The sequence below is a fragment of the Cetorhinus maximus genome, chromosome 19, assembly GCF_964194155.1.
Source record: "Cetorhinus maximus chromosome 19, sCetMax3.hap1.1, whole genome shotgun sequence".
NCBI lineage: Eukaryota > Metazoa > Chordata > Chondrichthyes > Lamniformes > Cetorhinidae > Cetorhinus > Cetorhinus maximus.
In genome coordinates this window covers 49,327,843-49,353,168 of record NC_135897.1, presented here as the reverse complement: position 1 = coordinate 49,353,168, position 25,326 = coordinate 49,327,843, and the positions used below count along the sequence as shown (strand labels likewise).

General features: G+C 43.8%; 1 protein-coding gene across 1 annotated transcript in view; it reads left to right on the top strand.

The window, feature by feature from the left end:
• Positions 1-25,326, top strand: part of LOC144694192 (spermatogenesis-associated protein 16-like) — a 231,216-nt gene that overhangs the window by 40,818 nt on the left and 165,072 nt on the right. The window contains exons 2-3 of the mRNA XM_078564549.1: positions 11,681-11,826; positions 18,228-18,317. Of these exons, the coding sequence (XP_078420675.1) occupies positions 11,681-11,826; positions 18,228-18,317 (236 nt within the window). The remainder of the gene's footprint in view (positions 1-11,680; positions 11,827-18,227; positions 18,318-25,326) is intronic.

The window sequence follows — 25,326 nt, the reverse complement described above, 5'->3', positions numbered from 1 at the left end:
AACCTGTGTCCCAGAACATTAGCTTGGGTGTTTGGATTACTAGCTGAATGACATTATCACTACACTATCATCCCCTTTGCCTCCTAATGCTCCTATGAAGCTCCTTGGGACAGTTATTATATTAAAGGTGCTATATAAATATAAGTTGTTTTTGTCTCATACCTCATTAGTTACCCATGGCTTTATTTTTGGCAAGTAGGACTCTGGCCCCTTATGTGCATTAGCTGCTTCTGTATCATATTAACTTTCTTTTTGAGCACTTCCTACTGTTCTTCTGTCGATTTATCTATTAACAGATTTGCCCAATTAACAGTAGACAGTCTCTGTCTCATTCCATTGAATTCAACCTTACTTAAATCTAGAATCATAGGAATTGTTTTGCGTTTCCCCCTTTGAAATATTACGTTGAATTCTAACATACTGTGATCATTATTAGTTAAATGTTCACAGACTGTTGGGCCATTAATTATATTTGGCTCACTACACATTATTAAATTTAATATGGCATGCCCTCTTTTTGATTCTAGGACATGTTGTTGCAGAAAACTATCCCAGATGCACACAAGAAATTCACTACCTTTCTGACATGCTAATCTGCTTATCCCAATCTATGAATATTAAAATCCCCCATTAGAAAAAAACCCTATTTTTGTTACATACTTGTTAAATCCCTGCATTTATACAATCTAACACTTCACAGCTGCCACCAAGAGCCAATTCACAACCCTCACTACAGATGTAAGTAATTTTATTTTTCTTATTTCTACTCATAAAGTCCCCACTGCCTCCTTGCCTCTCATTATATCCTTGTCTATCATTGAAGTGATTTCATCCTTAATTGCAAAGTCTACGCCTCCCCCTCTACCATTTTCCCTACCTTTCCTGCTATATTTAGTTCCCAGTCCTGACTGTCTTGCATGTCTAGTCATGGCTACAGTGTCATACCTTCCAAGTTGAATTTTCACTTGCAAATCATACAGTTTGTTCCTTATACTCCATGCGTTTGTGTGAGGAATGCTTACTTGGATCACACGTTCTACCCTCTTCTTCTGCTCTAATGTTTTACTCACATATTGCTTATTTCTGTCTCCTGGTTTGATTACTTTACATCTTTGTTTCCTTAACCTGCATTGCTTAAAGTATCTGATTATTACTCTACTTTCTTCTCTTTCATTTGTTTGCAAACTGTTATCTATACTACCTTATCCACCTGAGCATCCCCCTACTGACTAGTTTAAAGTCCTTGTGACCACCCTATCCTTATCATTAGGGTTCTAGTCCTAGCCTGATTCAGATAGAGCCTGTTCCAACACACAGTTCTTTCCTGCCCTAGTACTAGGCAAATGTCCCATCAAATTCAGAATGTACAGCACACTACCTGTAGCTCACAGTTGATCTTCTTGCCAATGACTGTCCAACCTGTTAGAATTACTGGTGCTTTCAGCAGTGATCACTACTTTGACAGCTAATTCCAAACATTCATAGAATCATGTAGAGCTAGACGCATTCAGAAAATTGTGCCTTGCTAGCTCTCTAAAAAAGCTATCCACTTAGTTCCACTTCCCCTCTCTTTCCCCATAATTTTTTTAAGGTATATATATCCATTTCCCTTTTGAAAATTATTATTGAATCCCCAATCACCACCCATTTAGGCAATGCATTCCAGATCATAACTCACCATGTAAATAAAATTCTCATTTCTTTTCCCCACCATCTTTAACCAATTATCTTATTATAGTGTAATTATTCATCGCTGCTTAAGTGAAGTAGTTATGAATGCTCTGTCAATCGACCTTCCCTCACCTGAGCTTCATCTTGTAGCCCCAGTTGTTGTTCTTGGGTCTATGGTAAACAATTTCTCTGGATTTGCACAAGCTTTCCACTTGTGGGGAACAGCAAAACTAAAGGCCATTCATATAAAACAGTCACCAAGAATTCATTTAGGGAATTCCGAAGAAACTTCTTTACCCACAGAGTGGTGCAAATTGCAACTTGTTACCACAAGTGTGTAGTTGAGGTGAATAGCATAGATGCATTTAAGAAGAAGCTGGATGAGTATATTAAGGAGAAGGAAATAGTGGGTTATGCAGAGTTAGATGAGGAAGGATGGGAGCTTGAGTGGAGTGTAAAAGCTGGCATGGCTTGGTAGGGCTGAATATCCTGGTTCTCTCTCACTCACTCACTTACTTTTCCAGAACTGCTTTATCCAATTCAGGGTCATGGGGAGTTGGCCCCTATCCCAACAGGCAATGGGCGCTAGGCAGGGTACACCCAGGACAGGACACCAGTCCATCACAGGGTACACATGCAAACACACACGAAGGGCAATTTAATTGTAGCCGATCCAGCGTGTCTTTAGCCAGTGGGAGGAAACTGGAGAACCCGGCAGAAACCCATTCGAATACAGGGAGAACGTGCAAACTCCACACAGACACCTGAGGTTAGAATCAAACCCAGATCACTGGAGTAGTGAGGCAGCAGTGCTACCCCCTAGCCTGGTTCTATTCTGGATGTTCTATGTAATTCTATGTAACTTGTCAAGATCCTTAAGGATCTTGACTATCTCAATAAGATCTTGTTTCAAACTCCTCAGAGAGTTATTAGTGTTTGGAATGCTCTCCTCCAGTGAGCAATGGAGGCCGGGCCATTGAATATATCCAAGGCTGAGTTAGATTTTTGATTGACAAGAAGTCAATCAACAGGCAAGAAAGTGCTATTAAGGCCACAGTCAGATCAACCATGATCTTATTAAATGGCAGAACAGGCTCGATAGGCCGAATAGCTTACTGCTTCTACTTCTTAAGATTAAACTCAGCTCTGTAGTTTACCCTTGTAGCTCCTGTGGCCAATGGCAATTAACAGATGGCTATCACTTTTCTGGTGTAAATAATTGGAGAGAAGTACACTTGTCTTTAGGCACTTGTTACTCATCCCTAGATGGTCTTGAGAAGGTAGTGGTGAGCCACCCTCTTGAACACTGCAGTCTCTCTGGTGCTGTTAGGTAGGGAGTTCCAGTATTTTGACCCAGCAACAATGAAGGAACAGTGATATATTTCCAAGTTAGTATGGTGCCTGACTTGGAAGAGAGCTTATAGGTGGTTGGGTTCCCATGTGCCTGCTGCCCTTGTCCTTCTAGGTGGTAGAGATTGCAGATTTGTAGGTGCTGCTGAAGACGCCTTGAATGCTTCAAGTGAACTGCTTTGTCCAGATGGTAATGAGCATTTTGAGTGTTGTTGGTGCTGCACTCATCTAGGCAAGTGGAGAGTATTCCATCACACTCCTGACTTGAACAAAAATAAAAATATCTGGAAAAACTCAGCAGGTCTGGCAGCATCTGCGGAGAGGAACACAGTTAACGTTTCGAGTCCGTGTGAGTCTTCAACACAACTAAGTAAAAATAGAAGAGAGGTGAAATATAAACTAGTTTAAGGGGGGGTGGGACAGGTAGAGCTGGATAGAGGGCCAGTGATAGGTGGAGATAACCAAAAGATGTCACAGACAAAAGGGCAAAGAGGTGTTGAAGATGATGATATTATCTAAGGAATGTGCTAATTAAGGGTAGAAAGCAGGACAAGCAAGGTACAGATAGCCCTAGTGGGGGTGGGGTGAAGGAATCGAAATAGGCTAAAAGGCAGGGATAAAACAATGGATGGAAATACAGTTAAAAGTAATGGAAATAGGTGGGATATTGGGAAAAAAAGGGGGGGGGATCGGAAAGTGGGTGGGGATGGAGGAGAGAGTTCATGATTTAAAATTGTTGAACTCAATATTCAGTCCGGAAGGCTGTAAAGTGCCTAGTCGGAAGATAAGGTGCTGTTCCTCCAGTTTGCGTTGAGCTTCACTGGAACAATGCAGCAGGCCAAGGACGGGCATGAGAGCAGGGTGGAGTGTTGAAATGGCAAGCGACAGGGAGGTCTGGGTCATGCTTGCAGACAGACCAAAGGTGTTCTGCAAAGCGGTCACCCAGTCTGCGTTTGGTCTCTCCAATGTAGAGGAAACCGCATTGGGAGCAACGAATGCAGTAGACTAAATTGAGGGAAGTGCAAGTGAAATGCTGTTTCACTTGAAATGAGTGTTTGGGCCCTTGGACGGTGAGGAGAGGGGAAGTAAAGGGTGTTAAGGTGTTGCACCTTCTGTGGTTGCATGGGAAGGTGCCATGGGAGGGGGTTGAGGTGTAGGGGGTGATGGAGGAGTGGACCAGGGTGTCCCGGAGGGAACAATCCCTGTGGAATGCCGCCAGGGGGGTGAAGGGAAGATGTGTTTGGTGGTGGCATCATGCTGGAGTTGGCGGAAATGGCGGAGGGTGATCCTTTGAATGCGGAGGCGGATGGGGTGATAAGTGAGGACAAGGGGGACCCTATCATGTTTCTGGGAGGGAGAGGAAGGTGTGAGGGCGGATGCGCGGGAGATGGGCTGGACACGGTTGAGGGCCCTGTCAACAACGTGGGTGGAGAGCCTTGGGTAAGGCTCACTCCTGACTTGTGTCTTGTAGATGGTAGAAAGGCCTTAGGGAGTCAGGAGGTGTAATCTCTTTTTAAAAAAAGTGGTTGGAGTGTATCTATCACATCATTATGAGTTATTATTATGGCCATCAAATGGTCTTAATTTTCCAGAAAATCAACTCTTACTTCCAGGTGAGAGTAAGTAGCTTTTGCTGTGATCACCAATGCAAATAAATTGTTTAGGATATCCATAATTTCCTGGTTACCCAAAAGAATCTCCTTGGGTGAGACTGTAAATAGTTCTGTTGCTTCCTTTACTCTGTTTCCCCTGGATATGCTTATAAAAGTATTTTAAATGTTTCCTGCAATCCAAATCTCACTGTATATTTATGCCTTTCTTACCTGTGTTTTTTTAAATAACAGTCTTTGTTCTATTGTTAGGCTACTATCTGCCAGTAAACCTGAAAATCTAATATTTAAAGAATGCCATATATCCTTATTCCTTGCATTACCACCTTTGCCGCTCTCTCAGGCTTTCTCATTTCCTATTGTGTTTCTTAACCAGCAGTATATGTTAATATGGCAATCATCTTGTTAAAACCAATTGATAGTTAAACAGGTGATGGGCATTAATTATCCCAACTAAATGGAATAAAAAGATACAGCTGGAACACTTTGTGTGGAAGCTACTAGGAAGTTAGTAGCACTGAGGGGTTGTCTTGGAAATAAACCAGCTTTAACCAAGAGACCTGCCTGGCTCAACTCTTCCACCACAACCTTTTATTGTGAATAACATGATAGCAGAGGACGAACTTTAAGCTTTGCTGATTGATTGCTGTGTATGAAGCTTTCTGCCTCATCCTCTGAGGGATAAGAAGTGTACTGTTGCTAACAATTTAAGTTACGGAATGGTGGAAGGACGGTGCAAAATTGCAAGCTTTGACTATCCACCAATTGTTTCTGACTCTGAACCTCATCAGCAATGGAAGGCTGAAGTTGAAATATGGACCCGGGCTACTGCTATACCCTGGAAGAAGCAAGGTAGGCTTTGGCATTATCATTACCAGCCAAAAGTAAGATAAAGAGTAAAGTATTTTCAGAGTGGAAAGTGGATGATTTGGATCCTGAAAAGGGATTAAACTGGCACAATTTTTGGAAAAGTTCTACAAAAAGGATGGAAGCGTATGAAGCTTGGACGATCTTTGATAGGTTTAGGAAATCAGATGATCAGTCCATGGAAGAATATATCATGGACTTTGATTAATGGTACAGGAGACTACAGCGATTTGAACTTGAAATTCCAGAATCGGTATTGACATTTAAATTACTGGACTATGCTCGCATTTTCCATTTTGATAGTCTTCTAGTACTAACAGGGGTTCAGTTCGGGGGAAAGAACCTCTCTTAGATCAAATGGCTGCTGCCCTAAAAAGATTTCTGGGGAAACAGTCGTTCCCTGCCATTTTTTTTAGCAAATGCAAACAACTATGCTGTAAAACAATGGATAGAGGATTCAATGGTGACTGAGTTTCGCGGTTGACCAAATATTAGATGAAGATTCCAATACAAAGATGGGGTTAATGACAAGAGGTCTGAAAATGGTTGTAACCCTAGCCAATTTGAGAGTGGGGACAAAAAGCGTGCCTGGGATGGTGACCGTAAACGTTTAAACCCAAAAAATGCACGGGGAATGGTTAATCGGTGTTTTTGGTGTGATTCCCAGTACCATTGTGCAATGAACGGCTCACAGCGAAGGAATCGTGTTTTTGAAGTAACCCACGAGACGAATTCATCTGAAACTGAAAATGATGATGGTGACTGCCATGATGGAATTGTATTGATCAGAGTTTGTATCCGGTGATGAATATCTTGATGGCAGATTCCTTCAACTGTGCAGTTCTGGACGGTGGTTGCAGTTCTACGGTGTGCGGCATGGGCTGGCTTAACTGCTATCTGGAGTCTCTCGATGCGGCAGACCAGTGGAAAGTCAAGGAGTATGAAATCTCTACCTGCTTCAGGTTCGCAGATGACAATACACTAACATCCTCCAAACGGGTGGTCCTCCCTTGTAAGATAACAGGGATCAATCTGTTTATCAGTACTGATGTGGCTTCTAGCGAGATATCACTATTGTTGAGTCAATCTGTAATGAAGAAGGCTCAGATGACGCTAGATATGAAGAATGATAGAGTAATGGTGTTTGGGAAAAATGTGGATCTCCATTTTACTCAAGCCATTACTGCTTGCTGCTAAGGAAGCCAGAGATTTCTCATCAAAAAGTTCATAAAGTTTTGTTAACTGCTGAAAATGAGAATTTGGTGGACAAAAAGATCATTTGGAAATTACATACAGTTTGCACATCTGGCGCCACGGAAACTGAAGACTCGCTTCGAGATGTAGGAGTGGTCGATAAAGGATATGATGATTTTGTTGAACGAGTCACTGCTCAGTGTGAAATTTGCCTTAAATATCGCAAGACACCATCATGACCTGTTGTGAGCTTGGCACTAGCCAGGGAGTTTAACGATGCAGTGGCAATGGACCTGAAAGTTTGGGACAAGGATAGGGGTATTTTTTTTACTACACTTCATAGATATGGCAACCAGATTTAGTCTATACACTGTGATAGACTGGTAAAGACAAAAGGACCATTGTTGATAAGGTCATGGGGAAATGGGTAGGAACAGGATTAGGAACACCAACGAAGTTCCTCACAGATAATGGTGGGGAATTCACCAATGAGGAATTTCAAGATATTGCAGCTGAGAGCCCGTTCAGTAATGGTCTTTGTGAAAGAAACCATGCAGTAATAGATGACATCTTACCATAAAATATTAGCTGATCAACCAGGTTGTAAACTGCAAATGGCGCTAGCATTGGCAGTGCATGCAAAGAACTCCCTGCAAATGGTTGGGGGGTACAGTCCATATCAGTTGGCGTACGGAAGAAATCCGAAGTTACCTTCGGTGTTGTCAGATGCTCCCCCTGTTCTAGAAGGGACTAGCATTAGCTCCACTTTTTCTGCTCATCTGAACGCTTTGTATGTGGGCAGAAAAGCTTTCATTAAAGCTGAGGTTTAGGAGAAAATTTTGCGGGCTCTACGGCACCGCATAAGACCATCAGGAATATAGTTTAGACAAGGAGACATGGTATATTATAAAAGGGAAGGCCAGAAAGAGTGGAAAGGACCTAGCAAGGTTATAGGGAGTGATGGGAAAGTAGTAATTGTGCAACACGGTAATCAAATTGTTAGGGTACATTCTTCACGGTTAATTGGTACTGACTATATTTTTACAGGTTTTGAACAGGACATAGAACGTGAGGAGGCACCATACACTTCACATGCACATACACTGGGTAGTTATGAGGAGCAGACAACAGCGGATACAGGGTTGACTATGAACAAAGTAATACTGAGGTACAGGACAACGCTATTCATCCAAAAGGGCAATTACCCAAAGTAGGAACAAAGGTAACATACATGCCAGAAGGGATCAGTGTATGGAGGGATGCCGCCATCATAGGGAGAGCAGGAAAGGCCACTGGTAAATACAAACATTGGCTAAATGTGCAGGGTGAAGGACAGGAGACAAGACCGAGGTAAAGATGTGGAAACCCAGAAATAGCAGTATGAGTTCTGACAGTGGACCAGAAAGTGGTCGTGGCCCTGGAAAAAGATCACGGACTTGCAAACGGGGTTCTGTTCGCATGGGAGGACAATCATATAGTAGCAGCCCAGAAAGGGAGAGGAATGTGAGTAGAGGCTGTAGTTTAACAAGGAAGACTAGAGAGCAAGCTAGCAATCTCAGTAGAAGTAGAAGTCCTTATGACAGAGAGATTCTATAGCTGCTAATAAATTGGAAAGTAAACTGATAAAGGAAGCCAAACGGAAAGAGTTAGAAAGTTGGAAGGAATTTGGGGTATATTCTGAAATACCTGACAGAGGACAGCCAGCTCCATCTCTCAGATCGATCTGTGCAGCAAAGGTACTCACAGAGGCCAAAGCGAGATTAGTAGCCCGAGGCTTTGAAGAGAGACTAGGAGATCAGGATGTCAGAGTGGACTTGCCTACTGTGGGGAAAGTGAGTTTGAAGATTTTTTAGCTATTTTGGCATCCTATTCCTGGGAGTGCAAATCGATTGATATAAAGGCTGCATTTTTACAGGGGGAGAAGTTTCAAAGGGAAGTTTTTTTGAAACCACCCAAAGAAGCCGGGGATGTAGAAGGAAAGCTATGGAAATTGAATAAGTGTGTTTATGGGTTGAATGATACATCAAGAGTATGGTATTTTTCCATGAGGTCTGTCTTGTTGAAAATAGGTTGCATTCAGTTAAAAGCAGACCCCGTGATGTTCTACTGGTACCATAAGGAGAAACTAGCTGGGATCTTTATCATGCATGTTGATGATTTCCTGTGGGGAGGATCTGTAGAATTTGAACAACGGGTAATCAAGAAGATAAAGAAGGAATCCCAGGTCGGAAGTCAGACTTCTGGGGCCTCTAAATACATAGGTTTAGACATTTAAGCAGAGCAAGTTAGGAGTGATATTGAATCAATAATCTTACCTAGAAAATGTTAATTATATCCCAATAACTCGTGGTAGATCCTCACAAAAAAAGGATCCTGCTACCAAGGAAGAAATGGAGCAGTTGAGAAGTTTGATTGGGCAGTTAAACTGGTTGTGCACTCAGACTAGGCCTGACGCTAGTTATGATGTGTTGGAGCTGAGTACCATGATGAAACATGTGACAGTTGAGCAAGTTCTGAGAGCAAATAAAACACTTAAAAAGTTAAATTCTGAGAGATATGTGCTCAAGTTTCCAGCCTTGGGTGATCCAGAAGATATGAGGTTGGTCATTTTTAGTGATGCTTCACATGCCAATCTTCCAGATGGGTACTCTAGCACAGCAAGGTTCATCAATTTCTTGGTGGGAAAGAATGATAACTGTTGCCCACTGGCTTGGGAGGCCAAGAAGATAAAATAGGTAGTGAAAAGCATCTTAGCTGAAACGTTAGCCTTAGTAGAGGCATTAGATATGGGGGTTTACTTGTCCAATATATTGATAGAAATATTATATAAGGGGCAATGTGGGAAAAGTTTGCCCTTAGAATGTTATGTTGATAACCAGTCTATTTGGGACAACGTTCATTCCATGAAAAGTGTCATGGACAAAAGACTACGAATAGACCTAGCCAGCATAAAGGAGATGTTAGCGAGAAAAGAGATCTCTAAGATTAAATGGGTTGACGCAAGTCACCAACTATCAGACTGTTTTACAAAAAGAAGTGCCTGCTCCAAAAAATTATTAAATGTGTTGGAAGAGGGGTGTCTTATAATGATGCATTGAAAAAAAGTTGTTTTTGTTTTATAATTGTGTGTGTGTGTGTGTGTGTGTATATTAGATATAGAGATATATATATTTTTTCCTTCTGTTTATTTTTTTAAAATGTGTTCAAGTTTTTTTTAGTTTTAATTTAAAAGAGGGGAATCTGTTAATATGGCAATCATCTTGCTAAAACCAATTGGTAGTTAAACAGGTGATGGGCATTAATTATCCCAACTGAATAGAATAAAAAGGGACAGCTGGAACACTTTGTGTGGAAGCTACTAGGAAGTTAGTAGCACTGAGGGGTTGTCTTGGAAATAAACCAAGAAACCTGCTTGGATTAATTCTCCAAGAAACCTGCTTGGATTAATTCTTCCCCCACAACCTCTTATTGTGAGTAACAGTATATATTTATTTTGTCATATCTGCAACATGACTTTAAAGGTATACAACTTTTCCATGCTCCAGCCACCAATAATATTTGAAATTTCTATATCATAACCCTTGTCACCAGCAGATGGCTCCAGATTACTTACTTTATTCATAAAGTTACCTGCATTTATGTTCATTATTTTAAGGTATTTAACATTTTATTCCAGCCTGGGTACATCAACAGCTTCCTCTTTTCCACAAATTTCTCTTTCCTAAACTTGAAACTTTGTTATGGTCTCCTTATGCTCTCCTTATTCATAGTTAACTCCCCTTGCCAGTGTTTACTACTGTCTCCTTTCAATGCTAAAAGTCCCAAGTTTTTCCATATTTTTTTCATAATGCAGTATATGGAGGATCAGTATTCTGCCTTACCTGCATATTGCTTCTAGGACCCTCCGCTGATTTATCACACTGCAAACCAAAATCCAGTATCAGAAATACCCTCCAATTAAATATTCAGAAGACTGAAGCCATGGCCTTTGGTCCTTGACATAAACTCCATTCCTTAGCCAGCTTCATCCTTTCCCTGGCCAAGATCTGAGGCTGAACCAAACTGTTTGCAACCTTGGCATCCTATTTGATCCTGAGCTGAGCTTCCGACCTTGCATTCTCTAAATCACTAGCGATGCCTGTTTCCACCTCCATAATATCATGCATTTACACTCCTGCCTCAGTTCATCTTCTGCTGAAACTTTCAACCTTGCCTTTTTTATTTCTAGATTTAACTATTCCAATGCTCCTGGCTAGCATCCCGTCATGTACCCTTTGCAATCTTGAACTCATCCAAAACTCTACAGCCCATATCCTAACTTGCGCCAAGACCTGTACACCCATTATCTTCCCGATCCAGCAATGCTTCGATTTTAAACTTTTCATTGTTGTTTTTAAATCCCTCCATGGCCTCACCCCTCCCAATCCCTGTAACCTAAAGCCCTACAAACCACATGAGATTGTTGTGCTCCCTCAATTCTGGCATCTTGCACATCCCCAATTTTCTTCGCTCCACCAGTGGCCCTTTTTCATCAGCTGCCATGGTCCTAACCTCCAGAATTTCTTCCCTAAACCTGATGCATCTCTATTTCTATCTCTCTTCCTTTAAAACTTAACTCTTTGACCAAGGCTTTGCACACCTATCTCTTTATGTGGCTTGGTGTCAAAGTTTGGTTGATCGTTCCTGTGAAGCACCTTTAGGAGGTTTCGCCACACTAGAGGCGCTCTCCAAATGCAAGCTATTTTTGTTGCTGACTCTCTCGCAACAAAACTGGACAGAGTACAGAAGATATGTCTGACCAGTGTACTGTGCAATCTAAGTATAACTTTGTGACTTGCTTTGATTTGTACTTTACTCCCGGAGAATCTGAATAGAAAAGATTACGTGGCCTTATGTGTTTTATAGAGTTGAGTAATTATTAAAAATTACAGCTCTTCCTATTTTATAATTGCTAATATAAACTCTGAATCTTATTTTGCTTTCTGTAGCTTTGTAGTAAAGGAGCAGTTCTGGGAAACCCATTTTATGCATCTTATGAAAAGATTTCAAGCATTGCCAGTTTTATCGAAACTAAGCTTGTGACCTGCTATCTGCGCATGAGAAGGCCAGACCTAGCTCTTAATCATGCTCACAGGTAAACCCTATTGACTATTATTGAATGATATAATTATTCCTGTCCTGCGGTGAAGTTCAACCTAGAGCTTTATGCAGTTTGACAAAGAAATTTGTCCCTGAAAGAATTTCTGGAACACCTATCTTTAGCACTTTCCAAATTATTGTAGTTTCCTGTGTTGATGTACTAAATGTATGACCTAATAACGTAAATGATTGGAGCCCTGCTCCCAGAGTATTCAATACAGCAATGATAAAAGGCAAAGAAAAAAAGTGCAAGAAATCTGAAGTTAAAACTGGAAATACACAGCAGGCTGGTATTTCATTTATAAATCCACCTGGGGTCATCTTATGAGTCCATGCAGAGAACTTTGTTCATTGGCAGTGCAAATCAGAATTTGGAGCGTAATGCTTATGATTTTTTGATCATAAAAATGAATGGGTGGAAATTCATGGGCAAGAACCACTCATATATCTGACTTGACAGCTGGTGGGCAAGCTTTCCCACCAGCAGCAAGGTCTTGCGTTTATCCCTCATTATAGAGGTTGAGAAACCTCATGTACTTCTGGTATTTTCTGTTTTTATCTTATTAGTTCTGGTATAATTCATGAGAGATTAAATCAGTGTTAATCTTTCTGTACAAAAAAAAATTCTCCAAAATGGTTTGGATGTGATTTGGACCAAAATTGTGATTTTAATTGTGACATGCATATTAACTGTATTAATATGTTTATATTTTAGCACCGTGCCAAATAACTGAATGTAAAAGAATATGGAGTATTTTAATCTTCAATTAATTACATTTTAAATCAGTGATCGAAGATATTTAGATGGCTTGAAAAATAAAGCTGTGGGACAGGAATCCCTTTCAAATCTAGAGTGGGGTTGACTCCTGCCTGGACACATTGAATGGTGGTCTCCATTCTCTATTGGCGATAAGGGTAAAGCATGTAATAGTGGGATAGATTTTTCTTTTATATAATTTGGATATGAAGCATCACCTGAGCTGACTGCATGAGGAAAATCAATCAAAGCAGATTATGACTTAATGATTTTGTGTCCATTTAAATTAATGAATGAAAAAGAAGATTCTCCCTTATGTGGTCTACGCAGGTAATCCTTTATACCTTAGTTTAATATTAAAAATCCAATCTTTTCAGTGGATCAGCAAATAAAACTGGGTGATTTACCCAGATTACCACTATTTTGTATACCTATTCCAAAAGTTCATAACCCAGATTTTCATTGGTGTGATTGACCTGGTGCAAGTCCTAACAAAGTTCCTGAGTCCAGCCTCATTTACTTTAAAATAGTGGTATTCTTACCAACATTCCATTACTCACCTCCTCGGGGTGGTGCTGAAGGAGGAAATGGAATTGCCTACTAGTGTAGGAATCAGATACCTACTGCAGATTAAAGGTGCTTTTCTAACTGGGACCCTGTGGCTGGCTACCACTTCTACCAAATTTCAGCAGTAATGGCGTATTGTATGTAAATCCATCATACCTTTGTAGTGCACGCTGCTGACATTTGAAGTTTCCTCCACATTTCTTATTACCAAGTAGATCTGGTTGGCAGTTGGGCACGAGTGATCAGTGTTGACTAAATTTTATCTCAACATACAAATAACTTTTAGCAGTAGGATGCAGAAACTCTCTGGTGAGACAAGCAGGAATGCATGCTACTCTTCCAATATGTTATTCACTTCTCACAGAGCAAGTAATCACATTGAAAGCAACACTATGACAATTTTGTATATCAACAAAATGAAGGAATGAGATTACTGCTTCTATATCACTTAATTATATGAATCCTTCTTTGTAGTGTCAGAAAAATCACAATAAAAGACTTAAATGTATCCATAATTCGAATTTTTGGGCACACTAATGATTTTTAAATATTTGACTATATGCCAAAACATACACTGACTTAGTAAAACCCACACATAGGGCAGAATTTTCTGGATGGCAGGTGGAGCGGGCAGGTGCGGACCCGATCGCCGGCCTTGATCGGGTCCGCACCGCATTTTACGTGGGCAGGCCAATTAAGCAGGCCCAGCAAGAATCGCGGCTCCCAGGGACAGTGGAAGTGGGTGGGCGGCAGCGGGACTGTAATGACGGCCGAGTCCAATGGCAACCTGGCAGCCTGTTTTTAAAAAAAGCTGCGGCAACCTTTCAGAGGCTGTCAAACATGGCTACTGGAAGGGGTCCCCAGAGCTCTGCTGGTGAGCAGGCCAGGCAGGAGGGTAGGGCAGGGGGGCACTGTGTGTCTCGTTCTTAGGACGATTGCCTTGCTGCCCTCGAGGAGGTGGCAGCATGGTGGGAGGTTCTCATAGCTCACGACGGGAGGAGGAGGCCCCCCCCCCTCATGACCAAACGTGCCTGAGAGGAGTTGGCAGAGATAGTGAGCTCCCACGACGTGGTGCGATGCACGTGGATCCAGTGCCAAAAGGGCTTCAACGACCTCGCGCTCAGGAAGGATGAGTACAATGTTGGCATTGGTCACTTAAACCGGCAGGTAGGCTTTTCCCCCTTGGCTCCCCTCACCACCCCGGCAGAGTGTAGTGACTGCATTGAATCATTGATGGCATGTGTCATTCGTCGGGTGGGCCAGCGGATATTGCCCATGCCTAGGTCACCTTGAGAGGCTGGTGATGAGATGGGTTCTGCATCCTCAGCATATGGTGCACTGAGACCCACATTACTGTTTTGAGGGCAACCTGGAGGAGCTGCACCTAGGCGCAGTGCTAGAACTCCAGAACATGTCCAAGTCAGGATGATGACATGTTGGGAGGGGAGCTTCAAGGTGGTGTGGCACCGATCGATCTGCTGCCCTCTGCGTTCCACGTGCTTGCGCCGTCTTGCTATAGAAGGTTAGACCGTGTGGTGCCAACTGTGATGTAGGCAGCATTTGGCCGAGGGGTGGGTGGGGAACAGGCTTAGCATCTTTGTGTGAGTGTTTGGCAGCAGCGAGGCGAGGAGACACTAGAGCCCTGCAATGTCCCACTCTGGTTGTGGTGGGCCGGCCACGAAGAGAATCCAGGTACAAGTAGCACTAAACAATGCTCTTCTCTCCTTTTCAGGAGAAGAATGCACATAATGCCGCTGGGCGGGTGAGGACTGGCAGAGGGCCGGCACAGGTGACAATGCTTAGCCAGTTCGAGCAGGAGGCCCCAGATCTGGAAAGGCGCCATGCGCCCAGGTCCACCGGTGTCGGTGAGGCTGGGGTACCATGGGCAGGTATGTTTGCCCAGCACTGAGGTCACCATTGTTCTCCCAACAGCCATGGCAGTGATTGAAGGTTGCAACATGGTTTGACCATTGCTTATGGAATGATGAGCGCATAATGATCCGGGGGACAGGGATGCACATTTTCTTTGCCTCCACGTTAACTAATCAAATGTCCTTGTTCTTCCTTTCAGCATCGGTGGAGCAGGGCCAGGAGGAGGAGCAGCAGGGACCCCCTCTCACATCTGAGGGCCCTGAAGTCTCAGACTCACCAGCATCACACCATCTCTACCAGGCAGGCACCAGCGCAGATACTAGCACTTCGGGAATTAGATCATCGGCTACTGTCTTGAGGCACAGCGGTGAGGACACTTCACAGTCGCTGGAGGAGCTGGCAGAGACAGAGTGCCCATGGCGCCAGCAGTCAGAGGACTGCAGGGGACTAGGCACATGCTCAGTCAGTAGCTGATGATGTGACTCTGGATTTGTCCGCGACGCAGCAAATACAGGAAATGCGGCAGGGTGCATCTGGTGGAGATACATGAGGCTATGTTTGGCTTGGTGTCCGTGGTAGAGGAGTCTACACAGACCATTGCCAATGCAATGAGCCTCATGGCCAGGTGCCATGCGTCCTCTATGGAGAGAGTGGCGACCCTCGAGGAGAGACTCCTCCAGGAGACCAATCAGGGCTTCCAGGGGATTCGCACGGACCAACAAGCCCTCACATCGGCATTAACCTCAGCTGGTCAGTGCAAGTGTGGGAGAAGTTTCCCAGCTCGGTGCCCGTTCATCCACGGTGAGCAGGGAGGTCCAAACTGACCTCACGTTGGCACAGCAGCTGCCTGTCATCTCTGTGGGCTCCTCTCAGGGCGCTCTGGATGAGGGTGGCAGCTCCTCTGCCCCTCTGCCAGTGACCGTTGCATCCGATGAGGCTGCGACGACTGGGGAGATGGCAGCTGTGGAACTGGCAGCTTGCTCCCAGGCCAGGTCAGCACAGGCTCCACGGACCAGAGGACAGCCGCCAAAGTCATTGAGGCCAGCAAGACAGCAGAGTGAGCAGGCTGTCTCAGATGCCAGTCCCTGCGAGGGGGCTGCACCAAGACGTAGCACCCGAAAGTGTAAACCTAAGGCACCTTAGGCACACCACAGGTTTATCACTGGTGCTTTTGTGTTGGCCCGCAATGAGGTCTTCATGAGTTGGTGTGATGTTGAACACCTTTGTCATTTTGTTCTCTTAAGTTCCTTTTGTTATACCATTAAATTCAGACATGTAACCATGGCTGAGGGTGTCTCTTCTGCAGATGGATGGTTACCAATAATGTTATGAGTGTTTTGTGGGACATTCAGCTTTATTGACAAGGCCCTAAGTTAATGTTCCTATCTAGGCAGATTTTGTACTCAGGTATCGGATATAGGGCCTGCAACCTTGAGGTCCATCTGTGGTGTATTAGCTGAAGTTGGATTAAAGCCTCCCGGGTGTCCCTGCCTCCCTGCAGTATGCCCGGGTCAGCGCCTACCCCCTCGGCATTTCCCTGTGTGTGCTCATCCTCGGACTCACTGTGTACAGCCTCAGCCACTGCGTCTACATCATCTTCGTCCACAGTGACAGTGTCCCCCACTTTCCAGCGTAAGATTGTGGAGAGTGCAGCATGCAATTGCTATTAGCGACATGATCTGAGGGGTGCTGGAGCGCGCCCCCTGAATGGTCCAGGCATCAGAAGTGCATTTTGAGAAGACCAATGGCTCTCTCCAACACAGCCCTTGTGGAGGCGTGGCTCCTATTATACTGCTGCTCAGCTTCTGCTCTTGGATGGCGGAGGGGCATCATGAGCCACCTTCTGAGGGATAGCCCTTGTCACCCAGCAGCCATCCATCCAGCTGGGCTGGAGCACTGAAGAGCCCCGGCACCTGGGAGTGTCTGAGGATGTAGGCGTTGTGGGAGCTGCCTGGGTACCTTGCGCAGACTTGTAGAATCAGCATGCTGTGATCACACACTATCTGCATGTTCGTGGAGTGGAAGCCCTTCCTGTTGACGAAGGCACCGGGCTCACCTGGCGCCTTGATGGCCACGTGTGCAGTCTATTGCACTCTGGATCTGGGGGAAGCCAGCAATGGCCACGAAACCCCTAGCTTGCTGTGTCTGGCTTGCCTGGTCCCAGCAGAAGTGGATGAAGGTGACTGCACACCTGAACAGAGCATCTGTAACCTGCTTGACACAAGCATGAACAGCTGATTGGGAGACACTGCAAAGATCACCTACCGGCCCCTGTAAGGAGCCAGAGGCATAGAAATTGAAGGTAGCTGTGACCTTTAGGGCCACTGGCATGGAGTGTCCACCCACACAGTTAGTAGAGATCTCAGGCCCAATCATCTGACAGATATAGTTGACTGTCTCCCTTGAGAGATGGAGCTTCCTTCAGCACTGCACCTCAGACACATTGAGGTAGCTGCTTGGCCGCTTATATACCCTGGCAGCAGGATAGTGGCATCTTCTGCGGCCCCTTCTGCCTTGGACTACCTCTTGGCCCTGCATCCCTTGTGCCTGCGGCTCTCCTCCCAAAGGTGGCTCCCTCCTGGAGGCTGAATGTGCACTCCTGGCCTCCTCCCCCTTCTAGCCCCCCCTTCCTCCTCGGAGGAGGTGCCTCCAGTGGAGAGTTCAACTCCCATTCCCAGACTAAGGGAAGGCTTCCTGAAACCTGCAGGCCCAAAAACTATTCTTCACTGCAGAATGCTGATCTGAAGGTTATGAGTCCAGTCCAAGCAGCTGGTATATATTTTGATGTATTGCAGCTCTCACAGACAAGTATCCGTAACTTTGCAAATTAAATATTTGACGGAGCACACACTCACGACCCCAATGAACCCTCTTATCCCACCCGTGGCTGAGGTTTATACAAATGTCTCCTGCCCATTGCACCCATGCAATGACCCGAAGATCACGGGCGCCAAAAAATTGCTGTCAATTGGCGCCTCAAGGGCCTTAAGTGGCCGGTTAATTAATGGCGGGCGTGCATCAGATATCATCGCACGCCTGCCCAACGAAATATCATGATGGCGCGCAATGACGTTGGGCTGCGCATTACTTTACGCGTTGGAGTGCGGATCCCACCCTCACACGCCAATGGGAAAATTCTGCCCATAGCTTATTAGTTACTGTTGTAACATGCTAATTCATAATTGTTTGCTATTTCCAAGGAGCATACTACTGAATCCAATTAACTTCCGTAATCATCTTCGTCAAGCCACAGTCTTCCGTTGTTTGGAACGATATACTGAAGCTGCAAGGTAAGGGAACTTTTAGAAGTGTGAAATAGTGGTAGGTATTGAAGTAAAGACTTGAAATAAGTCTTCATTCTAAGCTAGTACTGAGCAGAGTGTAACCAGGTTAAACTTGTCAGTATAGCTTTTAATGATAGAACACTTCAGATACAAACCATCTGAAAACTTAAGTGCATGCAAGGTCAACATTTTAGTCATTGATGTGATTAGAGCCAACAAGAAATTGAAAGACATTCAGTTCTGCTCACCCAGATCTCAAAATCACATGTTGTAGCTAGTAAATTCTAATCCTCCTTTCCTTGTGCCTTTTAGAATTGACATTTCTCCTCATCATTTCCTAGCGCAGGTCCTTTTGAGCATAATTCCTCTGCGCTGTCCTTCAAGCTACATTCTGCAATTGCACTTCTGACCATTGTTTCTGAGAATGTTCCCTCTCTTTTGTGAGAACTTCTACTTTGTCTTACTATTCTAGGTTTTTGATTTTAATTTCAGCCATTTCATTTTTCAAAGACTCAATGGTTCTCAGTAAATTTTAGGTATCTGGTGTTTTATCTTCTCGTTCCTTGATCTTTAGCTCCAAATCTACATTTTCCGATCTTGTTCCCGTCTTTTGTTTATCCGCCTGCAGTTTGGAACACTCTTCCTTTTCCTTCAGTCATAGTCAGGTAGCTTAGCATTGCCATCTGCTGTTGCAGTTCAGATAATATGAGAGGATTTTCAAAAATATATATTTTTTAAGACTTCTGGAATGTTCCCAGCCTCTCTGGTGCCATCGTATGGTTAGCTTGGGAATTGTCTTTTTCTCTTTCGTAGCTTTCCCTTTTAAGCTCTGCGCGCACCACAACTTGAAGGTTGAATTATTGTTAAAGGCTTTTAATATTTCATCAAAACTTGTGGAGGATTCATTGATGCACTCTATTAGGATTACTTCCATCTGCAGGCCCACCAAACAAATATAAAAATATATTAATCTGGACTTCCTCTAATTTTCCACTTGAACCTGATGTACTCCAGTAATGTAAAATTTTTCTTCTCCAGGATGCCCAATTTTGAGTTAGGTTTGGCCTTTGCATGAGTCCAAACTGGTCTGGTAAGGTAGATTTTTGATCCATGGTCATTTAAAATTAAATGCGTGTACAACTTTAAATACTGTAAGGAAATCCAAGATAGCGCTGTCACACCCTTCTTCTCGGTGAGGTTTCCTGTGCTTGCTGGTTTTGGCAGGCTCCGGCAGTAATGACATTCACGATTTCTGTGTGTTTTAAGTTTTTCAACAGCGACACTCTGGATCGACCTTTCTAAGTCTTCTCCACAGTATCTAAGCTTTCGTATGTCATGAAACTGTCGATTTTTAGCTTTTGCTGGGTCTTTTAACTGCCGATTATTTGTTATTTAAATTTATTTTTCGATCGGAGCAAGCTCGGCTGCCACATGTTCAGAAGCTACTTGAGACTCGGGCTGTTCATGGAATGTTTTAAAACAGCAATTTTGACTGCTGCTGACTTAAACATGGAAAATAGGAGCTGGAGTAGGTCATTCGGCCATTCGAGTCTGCTCCACCATTCAATATGATCATGGCTGATCCTCTATCTCTACGCCATACCTCCGCACTTTCTCCATACCCCTTGATACCTTTAGAGTCGAGAAATCTATCTATTTCCTCCTTAAATATATTGTGACTTGGCCTCCACAGCCTTGTGTGTTAGAGAATTCTACAGGTTCACCACCCTCCTGGTGAAGGAATTTCTCCACACCTCAGTCCTAAATAGCCTAGCCCATATCCTGAGACTGAGTCCTTGTTCTAGACCCCCCCCAGCCAGAGGAGACATCATCCCTGCATCCAGTCTGCCCAGCCCTGTCAGAATTTTATACGTTTCAATGAGATCCCCTCTCATTCTTCTAAACTCCAGTGAACACAGGCCTAGTCCACCCAATCTCTCCTCATACGACAATCCTTCCATCCCAGGAATCAGTCTGGTGAAATTTCACTGTACTCCCTCTATGGTAAGGTAAAGAAACCAAAACTGCACACAGTACTCCAGATGTGGTCTCACCAAGGCCCTGTGCAGCTGAAGTAAGACACCCTTGCTCCTGTACTCAAATCCTCTTGCCATGAAGGCCAACATACCATTTGCTTTCTTAACTGCCTGCTGCACCTGCATGCTTGCTTTCAGTGACTGATGTACAAGGACACTCGGATCCCTTTGTACATCAATATTTCTCAATCTATCACCATTTAAATAATACTCTGCCATTCTGTTTTTCTTACCGAAGTTGATAACTTCACACTTATCCACATTATACTACAACTGCCATGTATTTGCCTACTCACTCAACCTGTGTAAATCACCTTGAAACCTCTTAACATCCTCCTCACCATTCACATTCCCACCTAGTTTTGTCGTCATCAAACTTGGAAATATTACATTTGGTTTCCTCATCCAAATCATTGATACATACTGTGAATAGCTGGGGCCCAAGCACTGATCCCTGTGGTACCCCACCAGTTACTGCCTGCCACTCCAAAAAAGACGCATTTACTCCTACTCTGTTTCCTGTCTGTTAACCAATTCTCAATCCATGCCAATATATTACCCCCAATCGTAGCCAACTCACCCTTCATACATTAACATAGAAACATAGAAAATAGGAGCAGGAGTAGGCCATCGGCCCTTCGAGCCTGCTCCACCATTCATCATGATCATGGCTGATCATCCAACTCAATAGCCTGCTCCTGCTTTCTCCCCATACCTTTTGATCCCTTTCGCCCCAAGAGCTATATCTAACTCCTCCTTGACCCTAGTTTTGTATTGGACTGCTTCACTTTCCATCCTAATGAAGAATTCTATCATGTTCTGGTCACTGTTCCCTAAAGACCTCAAACAACAAGATTATTAATTAACCCATTTTCATTGCACAATACCAAATCTAGGATAGCCTGTTCCCAAGTTGGTTCCCCAACATCCTGGTCTAAAAAACCATTTTGTACGCACTCCAGGAATTCATCCGCCACAGTATTATTGCTAATTTGGCTTCTCCAGTCTATTTATAGATTAAAGTCACCCATGATTACTGAAGCACCCTTGTTACATGCATCTCTAACTTCCTGTTTAATGCCATCCCCTACCTTACCACTATTGTTTGGAGGCCTGTAGACAATTCCCACTAATGTTTTCCACCCCTTGTTGCTTTTTAGCTCCACCCAAACTGATTCTACATCTAGATTTTGAGCCAATATCCTTTCCCACTATTGCACTGATTTCATCTTTAACTAACAAGGCCACTCCACTTCCTTTTCCTTTTGCCTGTCCTTCATAAATATCAAATGCCCTATGATACTCAGTTCCCAGCCTTGATCATCCTGCAGCCATGTCTCCGTAATCGCAATCATATCATATCCGTTAACATCTATTTGTGCTGTTAATTCGTCTACTCTATTGCAAATGCTCCATGCATTCAGATACAATGCCTTTAGACTTGACTTTTTAACATTTTACACAGTCTTTTTTTGTGCTATGGCCTGTTTGCTGCTAGCCCTTGTTTCCTCTGCTTTCCACATTTGCTTTCCACTTTTCTGTCTTCCTTTCATTTCTATCTTAGTTTCCCTCTCTTGTGTCTCCCTGCTCAGGTTCCCATTCCCCTGCCCCTCTAGTTTAAACCCTCCCCCACAGTACTAGCGAATCACTGGGGGAAATTGAGACATGCATAGGCCTGACTTGAATAGAATGATTAGATAAAGCTGCCCCAAACGAACCATTCAGTTCCATCATAGCTTTTTTTTTCTTGCTTCTACCAACAACTTCCCCTTTTAACAGTATGAGGCATTCCTCTAAAATTTTATGTTCTTTAGCCAGGTGTGCCACATGCCAAGCTCCATGGGCAAGCCTTTCAAATGCCAATAATAGGAGGAACTTGCATTAGGAAACACAACATAGCCTGCCCTCTGAATAGATAGTGCAGGAAACTTGACCCATGGACTGGCTAAACTCTATTTCTGTTATTTTTGGAAAAAATATGAACTCTTTTCCTGGGCAACTAAGTTCCTTAGGGTAGCGACCTACAGCCAACCATCTTCAGCTGCTTCATAAATGACCTTCTTTCCATCATAAGGTCAGAAGTGGGAATGTTCGCTGATGATTGCACAATGTTTAGCACCATTCACAACTCCTCAGATACTGAAGCTGTCCATGTCCAAATGCAGCAAGACGTGGACAATATCCAGGCTTGGGGTGACAAGTGGCAAGTAACATTCACGCCACATAAGTATCAAGCAATGACCATAGAGTCATAGAGTTACACAACACAGAAAAGGGCCCTAGGGCTCATCGTGTCCGTGCCGGTGATCAAGCACCTTCTAATCCCATCTTCCAGGCACTTGGCCCGTAGCCCTGTATGCTATGGCGTTTCAAGTGCTCATCTAAATCTCCAGCAAGATAGAATCTAACCATTCCCCCTTGACATTCAATGGCATTATCATTGCTGAGTACCCCACTATCAACATCCTGGGAGTTGCTATTGACCAAAAACTGAACTGGACTAGCCAGATAAATACTGTGGCTACAAGAGCAGGTCAGAAGCTAGCAATCCTGTGGTAAGTAACTCACCTCTTGACTCCCCAAAGTCCATCCACCATATAGAGGGCACAAGTCAAGAATGTGATGGAATACTTTCCACTTGCCTGGATGAGTGCAGCTCCAACAACACTCAAGAAGCTTGAAACCATTGAGGAAAAACAGCCCGCTTGATTTGCACCCCTTCCACAAACATTCACACCCTCCACCACCAATGAACAGTAGTAGCAGTATGGACAATCTACAAGATGTAGTGCAGAAACTCACCAAGGTTCCTTAGGCAGCACCTTCCAAACGCACAATCACTACCACCTAGAAGGATAAGGGCAGCAGATACATGGGAACACCACCACCTGGAAGTAGCCCTCCAAGCCACTCACCATCCTGAGTTGGAAGCATATTGCCGTCCTTCACTGTCGCCGGGTCGAAATCCTGGAACTCCCTCCCTAACAGCACTGTCGGTATACCTACAGCACAGGGATTGCAGCGGTTCAAGAAGGCAGCTCACCACCACCTTCTCAAAGGCAATTAGGGATGGGCAATGAATGCTGCCTAGCCAGTGACACCAACATCCCATAAAATGAATAGTTTTATTTCTCACCCATCTGTTTCTGCTAATCTCTCCTTTAGCTCTGCATTTTCCGCACTACCCTCTCCTTTTCTCACTGTTGTCCTCTTTCTACCAGTTACTCTTTTTTTACTTAATTTTTTTGACTGCTCCTGTGACTTTGCTGACATTGTACGTTGCTTGCTTTCCACAAACATTAGTCTCTTCGCTTTGAAACTGCTAGAAAACTTACCATTGACCTCTCTGCTGTCTTCAACTACTTACTCATTTACAACTTTTTCTTTCCGTCTCATGCCCATGAAAGCTCTGTTACCAGGACAGGATTTCCCTTTTCCTGCATGACCCTGTCCTAGTCCCTCAATTAAGTTTTGTCATGTATTTTTGGTGCAATCCAAGGGAGATTCTAATTAGCAACCTGCAACCCTCAAGTGGAGCTCACTTCTTTACCACATGCTGCTCAAATCCCCTTGGTTTCCATCCTTCCCATTCTACTAATACAGCATTGGTCACTGTCAGCAAAACGTTTTTTTGTGACTCCAAGCTGCTGCATGTTATTTCCCCTTATCCATATGCTCATTCTCCGTGAGATACCATTAGTTTTTCTCCAGTACCTTTGCTCCAGATCCACCTACATGATATTGCCTCTAATCTGTTTCTGCTTCTGTCTATCCCAGTGCAGTTATTACATATTTTGCGATGGCGTGTCCTGTCTACCCATGAACATTTGTGGCATGCCTCAAGCCTCCACCATTTCCTATATTGCCAACATGACTCCACTTTCATTGGCTGTTAAGCACTTTGGGACGTCGTTGTGAAATCACTATATATATATATATATATATATATATAAAATTCAAGTCTTCATTTCTCTTACTTCCTCTCGCATTCTTCTAGCCACCTTCTACATGTTATACATAAGCTTGGGCCACCTTACATATGATTTCCTGCTTTATGTCTTGAACCCCATCCTCCACCCATGACTGATACTGTGTTATTCAACCACTTGGCTAGCGTCAAGTTGTAATTGAGGAAGTACATTCTCCAACTTAACATTGGTGAGATCCAAGTTATTATGTTTGGCTCCTATATATGTATCATTGTGCTATATCTTTTTGTTTTTTACGTTAGATATTTGAGGCTGTATTTGCCTTCATTATCTCATCCATAACAGCAGATACAATGGACCAAACAAGCAATGGGGCCTATCAGTACCACCTTGTCCCAACCTCACTTTTTGTTTTTCTACCACAGCAAGGACCAATGGTGATTGCCAATTCTGTGCCCAGCACATACATGCCAGTGTTGGGGAAGATGGGCAATTTCTTGACCCATTTCCCTCCCAACTTCTCTTTCTGCCACTCCCAAAGACCACTTGGTGGTATGTCCATGAGTGTGGTGGTGACAGTCCCAAATTCTATAAATGGAGAGAGAGCTCTGGAGAGGCCTTGAATCTCTCTAGTTCATCCTGATAAATTACCTGTTTTTGATGCGGGCTTTGTAGAAAACATTCTACTCAGGCCCTTTTATCTATCTATCTATCTATCTGTCCAACTGAATCTCCCTGAGATCCACTTGTGGACTGCAGGTTGCTGATCGGAATCTACCTTGGATCTCTCCAAAAATACATGATAAAACTCAACTGAGGGACTAGGCCAGGGCCATACAGGAAAATGAAAATCCTCCATTTTGTCACAGACCACCCTTGTAGGCTCCCTACGATCAAAAGATGCTTTTATTTGTCCAAAATCCAAGGAAATGTAGTGAGACTGGGGCAGGATTTCCCCCAGGGGGTGTGAAACAGAGGCTGGGCCTGCCTGGGTCCTGAACTCGCCACCAGGGGCAAGCAGTCAAAGTCCCTGATTTTCACAAGGGCAGC